Source organism: Tenrec ecaudatus, chromosome 3 (genome assembly GCF_050624435.1).
Source record: "Tenrec ecaudatus isolate mTenEca1 chromosome 3, mTenEca1.hap1, whole genome shotgun sequence".
NCBI lineage: Eukaryota > Metazoa > Chordata > Mammalia > Afrosoricida > Tenrecidae > Tenrec > Tenrec ecaudatus.
In genome coordinates, this window is record NC_134532.1 from 208,708,067 (window position 1) to 208,720,207 (window position 12,141).

General features: G+C 42.7%; 1 protein-coding gene across 2 annotated transcripts in view; it reads right to left on the reverse strand.

Moving 5' to 3' along the window:
• Positions 1-10,166: 10,166 nt before the first annotated feature.
• The window catches only part of LOC142442973 (ADP-ribosyl cyclase/cyclic ADP-ribose hydrolase 2-like), a 37,692-nt gene continuing 35,717 nt past the window's right edge, over positions 10,167-12,141 (reverse strand). The window contains exon 9 of one of the 2 annotated variants that reach the window (XM_075544512.1): positions 10,167-11,090. Coding sequence is in view for 1 of the 2 variants with exons in the window: in XM_075544511.1 (XP_075400626.1) it covers positions 10,985-11,090 (106 nt within the window). In the remaining variant the exon portion in view is untranslated. The remainder of the gene's footprint in view (positions 11,091-12,141) is intronic. The other variant, XM_075544511.1, reaches the window with a different exon arrangement.

Below are 12,141 nucleotides of genomic sequence, written 5' to 3' on the forward strand. Positions count from 1 at the left end.
GCCAAGATCCATCTGACATCAGCAATGACAGTCTTTGTTCCAAGGCTGCTTCTGAATCTGGCTAGAGCCTCTGGTGACTCCCTGTCAATGTACTGCTGCAACCATTGTCAGATAGTCTTCAGTAAAATTTTACTTTCATGTAGGATCAACAATGCTGGATCCAGATGACAACTATACCATCTAAGAAGCAAAAGAAGACCAAGAGCCAGAGTACGGAACAGAGTGAAAAACTTCCCAAACCACAGAGCAAGTTAATTGGATGCTTTTGTGCCAGAGGCTGGCTTGCAGAGTGGATGTCTCTGAGTGCTTAATTGCTAGAGTTGGACTTGCTGACCCATGGACGTGGAGCTGAGTGTTTTAGGTTAAGCCTTACTGGAGTGGACTCAATGCTTTGAGGTTGGGGCTCACAGCAGCATGGTATGCTCTTTGATCATTTAGTCGCATACCTAAAACTTTTGAATATGTCCTTGGAAAAACTACACTCAGCACTCATCACTGGCATTACCTTTTAACCATGAACTTTGTGAATTTCTTTCTAGACTCTTCAATGGACATTAGAATCCAAAGAGATAGAGAACATTAATTAGGACTATCATCTTGCAAGAGTAGGACTTTGGGGATTTTTCCCATCTCCAACTTCTTGGGATTAGTTTTACTCTTATCAAAGGAATTATTACTACAGTGATGGTTGAACAACAGGGTGAACAAAATTAATTTCACCAGAATGTGTATGTGAAGAATGTTGGGATGGTAAATGCCTTGCTACACATATAGTTCCCACAGTAGTAATTATAAGAAAGGAGCCATTGGTGATTTTCAGCAAAGGGGTCATGAAACCAGGACCCTTGCTCCATAGAAAGGCTTGGGCAGCTCCATGGATGTTAGACTGGGCTGGTGGGGGAATAAAAGCAAGGAGACAAGTTAGGAGGCAATTCTATGTTTCGAGAAAGCATTTTCCAATGTTAGGGGGTGGGAAAAAGCTAGTGTGGTTTAATGATTCTTGATCGTTGCACCCTTAACAGCAAAGCCTAGGCTCATGTGTTTTTTTAAAATTGTGAATATAGAGGCCAAACCAGTTGCCATGAAGTCGGTTCTGACTAAGGGCAGTGCCTGAGTGGAGCCCGCTGCTTAAGGCTTTAAATGCAGGTTTGTCCTAAGTAGGTCACCAAGTCTCTGTTCTAAAGAGCCTCTTGTGTGAGCGCCATCATCTAACCTTTCAGCCAGCAACAGAGCGCACTAACGCGCTGCCCTGCCCATGGACTCCTTGTGTATGAATACACAGAGAACAACTCCTTCTTCTCAGAATGGACCGTCCCCTGTGATAGCGATGGCCTTCTCCACAATTTGTCTGCGTTGTTTAAATGCTTTCAAGTGAGCAGTTACGATGAGTTTTTTTTGATTCAGAAAGAGAGTTGTGTTTTTTAAAAGCGTTTGCTTTTCCATGGAACTGAAATGATGGCCATCTAATTTACCCCCAGACAGCATGCTGAGAGTACTATGTAAGCAGGCTCATCACCCAGGCAACCCAAAGGCAGGGGACGCTATGCTCTGGAAGACTGGCTTAACAGAAGCTCCTTGGCTGGGCTCCTGAGATGACTCTGAGTAGCCAAGCTGGACCTGAGGGAAAATGGTGACGTGGAAGTTGGGTGGTCCGTTATCTCCCTTTCTAGATATCCCATTTTTTCATTCCACTGTCATTCTCCCCTCCTCTTCCCCCAGCACTTCCTAGTGATTTCTGATGTAAGTTAAGTGCTGAATAAAAATGTCATCAGTACTAAAGACTAGGGAAGATGATGCTCTTTACCTTCTCTTGTCCCATCCCCGAGCTCCTCCAACTACGCCTCTCCCCTCCAGGAGAGAGAAAGTAGAGCATGTCTGGGTTACAGCAAGTCCCTGTGTTTGATGATGGCCAACTGGGCAGAGCTTCCTGTTAGAATATATGTAGTAGGAAAGACAGAGAGACTAATGGCAGAACTGTGGTATGAGTTGGGAGGAGCCAGCCGCCCACCACTAATCATAAGTTCAGTAAGCACAATTGTACGGTTGAGACATATATTATATTAAAGTAATCAAGAGCGTGATAGATAAGAGGTATATTGCAATAATGGGGTCAGACATATTTCATGGGAGCATTGCTCACCTCAGCCCAGCATGGTGGTCCACGTGGAGAGAGGGGAAGGGAAGGAGGACAAGGGGACAGGGAAACGGGAGGAGAGGGAGCTGAGGAAAGAGGGGGAGAGACCAGCGAGAGAGGGCTCTCTATTGCTCACCCAGGCCTACATACCTTTTGGGGGCGTGCAAGCCCATTAATTACAGGTAGACATGTGTCACAGGAAGGGGTTGCACTATAGGTTATACAGCAATGAGAGGGGGTGGTCTAGGGACATACATGCAATAGGAAGAGGAGGGATTGGGGTATACATGTGACAAGATGGGCGGATCCTAGAGTCAGGATGGCAACTTAACTGTGACCTGTTCTCTGGAGCTCCATAGGAACCATTAACAGTACGGTGTAAACCCCACTACTGGAACCAAGTTAATGGCTGCCAGCTTCAGGGAGAAGTAATCCATTGTCTCCAGCAGCAGGGAGCAGGCCCACCCCTGTGGTGTGGGGAGGCAGCAGTCTGCCTCCAGGGAGGATGTCTAAGCATCTGACCTGCCCTCACAAGAACACAGGTTTCTTAGAGGGAGCCTGAGAGGGGGCTCTGACCTGAGTCAAAAGGTGTTCTCTGATGGCTCCACTATGAAGGAATTAATGAAGCATTGCCATTGAGGAAGCAGTGGCTGTTCTGACTTTGCCTGAGATAAAGTGGACACTTTCCCTCCTGCTCCCTGGCAAAGTAGCTGAAACACAGCAATCTGCAAACTCTCAGTCATTCCCTGTTCGCAACTTTATCCTCCCCTCCTGTCTGTGGTTAGGCCGATGTATTAATTTTAATTTGTAGACCCTCAAATAATGTCAATTGTCCCTTTGTGTGAGAGCTTGTCACAAGATGCAGGCTATGTGACAAGGAGTGTATACAAACCTGCCTTGAGTAAAGTTCAGGACCTTGCAGGGTCAATCCTCCATGTGCCTCCCATGCCCCGGCTGCATCTGTCCTTTTCTCCCCTTCCTGTAAGTTTTCTCAGGCCATGCTTCTCAAACCTGTTCATCTTCTAAGAGGGCTGGACTCATTAATCTTATACTTTATAAGCAAGCTTTTTTATTCTTACTGCTAGATGGGAGACCATGATTTTGGGGGGCTATATCATCATGATTTATTTGATCATTTTCATGAGGGTTAGTTTTCGGCTAGCATCTCTGGCTGCAGGGTGTCTGCGGGGTCTGGTCTTGAAGATCATAGGCATGGGTTTGGCTGCTCTCCAAATGAGCTTTTTTCTTCCCTACTTAGTGTAGAATTTAGAATGGTGTAGAGGTCTTGCCAGTTTCGGTTAAAGGGAAGAGTTAATCTAAGAGATTCTTGAATTTAGCAGAATCTTCACTGAAGGAGCCCAGGTGGTTTTCGATTTGGGAGAGATTAGAAAGGGTAAAAAGAAGGAGGGATCTCATTCGACTTGAGACACCGGAGACCTCACGGAGGGCCAATGTGAGTCTGTGTTTGGAAACTGTTTAGAGGTCAAGGGGGTGGTTGGAGGAGAAGCATCCTGAGGAAAGAGAGGATTCGGGAGCAGAGGCCTTTAGTGAATAAGAGGAGTAGGAGTTATTGTAGGGTCGGGGTTGCCATCAGGAAAACAGGGACCACAAGAGGGCTTTTCATTAAGAAGGATTAAATAATAGATTGAACAGGATTTGCAAAGAGAGTAGTGGGACTGAGGAAGAAGAAGTCTTGGGCATAAGGGTCCTCTGACCATTTATCTACTACATTTGTGTAAATTACTGAGGTCGAGAAAAGAATTTGGTAATTGAAAGTGCTGGGTCTTCCATCTAAAGAAGTCCTTGTGTATAGTCACCTTTCCTTTTGTTGAATAAAAGATATTACCTGTGACCAAGTCATTGAGCTTACAAAATTCTGTCATGCTATATCAGCTTTATTTCTATCACCAAAACCACACTTTACCACTGCTTTCCTCCCTCTGTTTCCAACTGTTGCATTCCAATCAACAATAATTATCAATGCATATTGATCAATTTCTAACTGAAGTCATTGGTAGGGTTCTTCACTTTATCTCTAGCATTTGTGGTTGGTGCATAAATTTGAATAATCATATTGATCAGATTTCCTTGAAGGCAGATAGATATAATCTTATCACAGACCACACTGGACTTTAATATTGATTTTGCAATGTCCTTTTTGACCATAAATGCAATGCCATTCCTCTTGATTATTTAATTCCTGGCCAAGTAAATCATATGATTTTATGATTCAAAATGGCCAATACCAATCGATTTCAGTTCGCTAATGCCTATGATATCACATTGTATGCATTCCATTTCATGTTTGACCACTTCTAATGTTTCTAGATTCATACTTTGCACATTCCAAGTTCCAGTCACTAGCAGCTTTCTCAAAGCTGTTTCTCCTTACCTTGAATCAAGCCCCACCCGTTAATGAAAATCCCAAGTGTCAAGATATAGCATCTAGGGTCTGAAACACTTGAAGTTAAACAAGCAGTCATCCAGCAGGGAAGCAAATAAGCCTACATGGATGAAGCATACCAGACTGTGTGATCATGAAGTGGCGATGGGATCAGGTATCAGGCATCAGAAAATCAAAAGCAATCATATTGACGGAAATGAGGCAGGGGTGGGACCGAGTGGAGACCCAAAGCCCACCTGTAGACAATTAGACATCACCTCACAGAAGGATCACAAGGAAGCACAAAGGAAGCCAGGGTGCAGTGTAGCACTGATGAAACATGCAGCCTTCTTCTAGTTCTTTAATGCTTCCTCCCCACCCCCACTATCATGACCTCAATTCCTTACAAATCCAGGTATGTACTAGAGCATGTCCACTGGTACATATAAGAGCTCTCAACACACGGAATTCAGGACAGATAAACCGCTCAGGAATAATAATGGGAGTGGTGGTACCATGAGGGTACAGGGAAGGTGGGGGAGAAAAGAGGAACCAGTTGCACTGATCAACATATAACCCCATCACCACCACTACTCAGGGTGATGAACAACAGAAACATGGGTGAAGGGAGACAGAGGACACTGTAAAATATAAAAATAATAATAATTCATAGTTTATCAAGGGTTCATGAGTATGGGAGGGTGGGGGAGGGAGGGAAAAATGAGGAGTTGACACCGAGGACTCAAGTCGAATGAAAATGTTTTGAAAAGGATGATGGCAACATATGCAAAAATGTACTTGACACAATGGATGTATGGATTGTTATCAGAGCTGTAAGAGCCCCCAATAAAATGATTAAAAACAAAACAAAAGATAATTCCTCCACCTGTTGCTTTATTTCCTTTCTTTTTATTCATTTACAATATAGCTATACCATAGAAATAGGTCATCATAATATCATCTATTAAATTTATATTATATTTGGGACAATTAATCATACTGTAATTTTATTTCCCATCTCTTGCACTCATTGGCATTTCCAGTGTCATTTAATGTTCTTTTTTTTTTAGTCATTTTATTGGGGGCTCGTAAAACTCTTTTTTTCTCTTTATTTTTTATTATTATTATTTGAATCATTTTATTAGAGACTCATATAACTCTTATCACAATCCATACATACATCAATTGTGTAAAGCACATTTGTGCATTCATTGCCCTCATCATTCTCAAAACATTTGCTCTCCACCTAAGCCCCTGGCATCAGGTCCTCATTTTTCCCTCCCTCCCCACTCCCCCCTCCCTCATGAACCCTTGATAATTTATAAATTATTATTTTGTCATATCTTGCCCTGTTTGACATTTCTCTTCACCCACTTTTCTGTTGTCCATCCTCAGGAAGGAGGTCACATGTAGATCCTTGTAATCGGTTCCCCCTTTCCAATCTGTCCTCCCTATACCCTCCCAGTATCGCCACTCATACCACTGGTCCTAAAGGGATCATCCACCCGGGATTCCCTACGTTTTCAGTTCCTATCTATACTAGTGTATATCCTCTGGTCTAGCCACCTGACAGACTCATCTCTTCCCCAACACCCTTCTGTAAGGGAATGTCCAGTGGCCTACAAATGGACTTTGGGACTCCACTCCACACTCCCCCACTCATTCACTATGGTAAAAATATTTTGTTCTTATGATGCTTGATATCTGATCCCTTCGATACCTCATGATGTGTGCTTCTTCCATGTGGTGTGCTTCATCCATGTGGCCTTTGTTGCTTCTGAGTTAGATGGCTGCTTGTTTACCTTCAAGCCTTTAAGACCCCAGATGCTATATCTTTCAACAGCTGGGCACCGTCAGCTTTCTTCACCACATTTGCTTCTTCACCCACTTTGTCTTTAGCAGTTGTGTCGGGAAGGTGAGCATCGTAGAATGCCTCATTTAATGTTCTTTGTAAACATGATTCAATTTTAATTTACATAAAGTGAAACAATCTTTTGGGGTACAGTTCTATGACTTGTGACAGACACAGAAATTCATGTAACCACCAGAGTCAAGGTACAGAAATATTTCACCAACTTTAGGAATTCCTTAAATATGCTCCTTTGTAGTTCCTTAACTCCTTCTACTAGCCCTCCTCCCTGGAAACACTGATCTAGTCTTCAGTCCATAGTTAGGCCTTTTTCAGGATATCATTTCATTGGGATCACACTATATGCAAACTTTTGAGCCTATCTTCCTTCTCAGCATGATGATTTGCCATGCTGTGTATAGAGATAACTGGTCGGTTGTTATTACTGATGAGTATTTCCCTCTATTCTATGTCACCCAAAGTAGGAGATACCACCCCAGGGGTGGGGTGCTAGAATTATCTAAGGGGCTGCAAAAGGAGATACCTACACTTTCTCCTGGATTACGGGCTATAGTACAGAATGTTTTCATTGCTGATGGGGCTCAGGGCACTGAGTTCATTTTATTTGTAAGGAGATGGTCAGTCAAATAAGTTGCGATTCTGTGGCCTAGATGGGTTTGTAAACATGATTTTTTTTCTAGTTGAAGGATACTCATCCTATAGAGGTAACAAACAATATGTAAACAGGTCCCTATTGTGGAACATACTGTTTCCCTCCCATTATAAGCACCCATTACATAAATATCTTTGTATATAAGTACTTTCATGCCAAACACACACATACATACACACACACATAAATTTATATAGTGTATATATAGATTAAGGTATCAACATCTTATTAACTATGCTATGTGCTGGTGCTGAGGGAAGAAATTCAAGCTTCACTGAAAGCACTAGCCAAAAACAAGACTCCAAGAATTGATGGAATGAATAACAATTCAAATGTTTCAAGAAGCTTATGAAGCATTGGCAACACCCATTCATTTATGCCAGGATAGTTGGAAATGGAAGGAGCCCTGATGGTGTAATGGTTATGCATGAGGTTGCAATCCACATGGTTGGCAGTTTGAAACCACCAGCAACTCTGAGAGAGGAAGACTGGGCTTTTTACATCCACCAACAGTTTCGGTCTCAGAAACTCACAGGGGATCGCTGTGAGTTTGCATTGACTCAATGACAGTGAGTTTGGTTTGGTTTAGTTGGGGACAGCTACATGACCAAATGACTACAAAAGATCCATATTTGTACACATTACATTGAAAGGAGACCCAAGACAGTGCTCAAACTATGGAACAATATCACTAATGTCACATGTAATTAAAATTTTACTTAAGCTCATCCAGCAATGGCTACAGGAGTATATTGACAGGGCGATTCCAGAGGTTAAGACCTGATTCAAAAGAGGCTGTGAATCATGGGATATCATTCATGATGTCAAATGGATCTTGGCTGAAAGAAGATAATACCAAAAAGATGTTTCCTTCTGTTTTATTGATTATGCCTAGGCATTTGATTGTGTGGATGATAATAAATTATGGATAGTATTGAGAAGAATGGGAATTCCAGAACATATCTCTGTGCTCACGAGGAACTTGTACATGGATCAAGAGACAGTAGTAACAGAACAAGGGAATATTTCATAGTGTAAAATCAGGAAAAGAGACAAAATAATAACTATTATATATTATCAAGGGTTCAAGAAGGAGGGGGAAGTGGGAAGGGAGGGGGGAAATGAGGTGCAGATACCAAGGGCTTAACTGAAGAGAAAATGTTTTGAGAATGATGAGGCCAACGAATGTACAGATGTGCTTGACACATGGATGGATGGATGGATTGTGATAGGAATTGCATGATCCCCAAATAAAATGATTGTTTAAGAGAAGGAAACTCAAGTCCTTAAGAATGGGGGGGAATTAGGAAAAGGGTGTGTCAGGTGTATCCTCTCACCATACTTGTTCAGTCTCTACGCTGAGCAAATCATCAGAGAAGCTAGCTTATATGAAGAAGTGTGTGGTATCAGGATGAGAGGAAGGCTTGTTAACAACCTGTGCTTGTGCAGGTGACACCACCTTGCTTACTGAAAGTGAGGGGAACTTGAAGCACTTGCTGTTGAAGATCAAGGATTGAAGCTTTCAGGATGGGTTGCAACTCAGTGTAAGGAAGACTTAAACCCTCACAACTAGACCAGAGGCAACATTATGATACATGGAGAAAAGGTTGACTTTATCAAGGCTTTTATCTTGCTTGGATCCACTATCAATGCTCATTGAAATAGTAGTCCAGAGAGCAAAAAATACATTGCACTGGGTAAAGATGCTGGACAAGACCTCTTTTAAAAAGCAAGATGTTACTTTGTGGAATAAGGTGCACCTGACCCAAGTCATAGTATTTTCCATTGCCTCAGAGACACGTGAAAGTTGCACACTGAATAAGGAAGACCAAAGGACTGATGCATTTGAATTTTTGTGCTGGAGAAGGACATTGAAAGTAACATGGATTGCTAAACATGCAAACCAATCTGTCTCAGAAGCATGGCCAGAGTGCTCCTTAGAGACAGGATGCTGAGACTTAGTCTTACATACTTTGGACATATTGTTAGGAGAGACCCGTCCCTGGAGAAGAGCATCATGCTGGTAAATTGGAAAGGCAGTGAAAAAGAGGAAGGCCCTCAGTGAAATGGTTTGACACATAGGTTACAACAATGGGCTCAAGCATAGGAAAACTTGTAATAATGGAGCAGGACAAGGCAGTAGTTCCTTCTGTTTGTCAGAGATAACTAGAGATCAGAATCCACTCAATGGCACCTAGCAATAATATGCACATGAAAATTGGACATTGAATAAGAAAGACCAAAGAAGAACGGATGCAATTGAATTGTAGTGCTGGCAAAGAACACTGAAAATACTACGGATTGCTAAAAGGACAAACACATCTGTGTTGAAAAAAGTATGACAAAAGTGCTCCTTCGAGGCAAGGATGACAAGGCTTCATGTTACGGAATTTGGACATTGTGTTAGTCCGGGTAGATTAGAGAAACAAATTCGTTGATACCCATATTGTGTAAGAGAGACCTTTATATCAAAGAGTAATTGTGTATTAAGAAAACACCCCAGCTCAGTCCAGATCACGTCAGTAAGTCCAATATTAGTCCATACATTTCTCTTCAGACTCACATAGCCACTCACAATGATGCCAAATGCAGGAATATCACAGGCCGGTGGATGAAAAGTCTTGTGGATCCAATGGCAGTGGACGCATCTCCAGAGCTCAGGCTGCCATCAGCATGGCTATAAGTGCCTTGTCAGCAGGAATATATAAGTAGAGTGTAGGTCCTGCCTCCAGGGAGGAAGAGAGGAAGTTCCCAGAATCCTCATTAGAAGGTCATGCTCTCAAGGAGGCATCATCAGACTGTGATCTGATTGACAAGCTAAATTCTACCCTTATACTTATTTATCAAGTTGACATGAAATTAGGTAGCTACCACAGACATGTTATGTTGTCCAGTCCCTGGAGAAGGACATCATTTTGAGTTGTAAAACTGTGAAAAAGAGGAACACCTTCAATGAGATGGATTGACACAGTGGCTGCAAAAAAAACACTCAGCCAAAGAAACAATTGTGAGGATGGACCGTGCAGTGTTTTGTTCTGTTGTACTTAGGGTAGCTATGGGTCTGAACCAACTCCGTGGTGAGAGGTTGGAGATGGAGACGCGGAACAGAGATAGAATTTAGCCAGGGATGTGAAGTTGAGAAAGATTTTATTGAGGGAGGGAAAGAACTTCCAGGAGGGAAGGGAGAGCAGAGAAAGAGATGAGGCATCTTGAACCCCTGAGTGGGTTCTGAGACCCAACCAGTTAGGTCAGGGAAATCGTGCCTGGCAGTGACACAGCGGGACATATATAGGGCTTGAGCCAAGGATGTATGTACTGATAAAGGGAAGGAGGGCCTTCTGGTGCTGCAGTTGCAGGTCTGAGTCAGGATGTGGTCTGGGAGTAAATTATTCCTGAACACCGAGGGAACGGGCTGTACAGACCCAGTCTGGAGAGATGAGCTCCTTGGAATGCTGGAGGCAGGGACTGCACAGTCCAGCTCTGGCCTTGAGAGGCGGGGGGAAGGAGCCGCACAGTCCTGTAGGCCATCTTTCAGGAGAGCCCGGGGAGGCGACTGCACCGTCTGGACCCGGCCCAAACAAATGGCACTTAACCACACAAGAAAAAAGTATCTAAGGTACTATTTTATTCAAATTTTCTAAAGATGTCGGATTATATAGCAAGTAGTCTGAATCTCAGTGCTGATTAAGATATGGTGGGGAAAAAGTCTGCTTTCTTAATGGGGCCACTGTCATCTGTTATCTATGACTGGGCTAATCTCTTGTTCCTGCAGTGCTGAGTGGGTGCATCTTATTAAAAGAGGAAAGCAGGACGTCGTTTTGTCAGGAGCATGCTCTTTCAGACGATGCAATCATGCAATGATTTGGCACACGCAGAATGAGAATAACAGCTGCCAGGGCAGCTTGCAGGGCTGGGGCTGGTTGACGTGGCACTGCTGAGTTTTTCTTACAGGTGAACACCTGAGACCAAAGGCAGTAAGAAAGGAATCACAAGTATGGCACCTTGGGCTTTAAAACGAAATGAGATGGCTCTTTGAGTAGATGTTGCCGCCCTGCAAATGGAAAGGGACATAGAAGAGAATCGGTATTTGGTTCTAAAGGCTACTTTCAAAAACACAGGAAAACAAGGCAGAAAAATTTAAATAGTATACAAAGTTCATAAGGTGAAAAATAAAATTCTCATAGGCAGCACATTACTGCTTTAATTATCACTGTTGATAGTGTGAGTGATCCTTCTAAGAATGTAATACACACACATACACATTCATAGACCCTTTTGTCTGAGCACAAATGGACTCTCGTTTGTTGTTTTTGACACCTAGCCTTTTGTCTTGGACATACTTTCATATGGATACCTCATTCGTGGTCCAGCTCACATGTATGTAGGTGATTGAAAATAACATGGTTTGGATCAGGGACACCTTTGTCCTTAAGGTGACGTCTTTGCTCTCTCACACTTTTGAAGAGGTCTTGGACAGCAGATTTGCCCAAAGAGACGTGTCATTTGATGTCTTGACTGCTACATCCATGGCTGTTCACGGTGGATCCAAGTCCAATGAAATCCCTGCCCACTGCAATCTGCTCTCCATGTATCATGATATTGCTTTTTTGGTCTTGTTGTGAAGATTTTTGTTTTCTTTATGTTGGATTGTAATCCATACTGAAGGCAAGCAAACAAGCAGGTTGTTTCATTTGCATATTACAGGTCATTAATGAGCCTTCCTCCAAGCCTGATGCCTAGGTCCCCTTCATACAATCTAGCTCCAGGGTTGGCCAACCTTGACTCACGAGTCATATGCGACTCTTCCGGTATGTACATGAGACTCAGAAGTAAAAGTGAAATTTAAATGAAATTATTTAGTTAATGGTGATTTCATTTGTGTGTGTGTGTGGGTGTGTGTCTGTGTGTGTGTGTGTGTGTGTGGCTTTTGAATATATTTTTTAATTATTGTGAGGGACAGGATTGGCTCTTCATCTCAAAATGTGCAGCCCCTGCTCTAGCTTCGTGGATGGTTTGCCCAGCAGAGATTGAATGCGTATGGTGAAAGGACACAACCCTGATCCAAGCCTTTCATAATTATATTTTTTAACTTTTCATTGTGA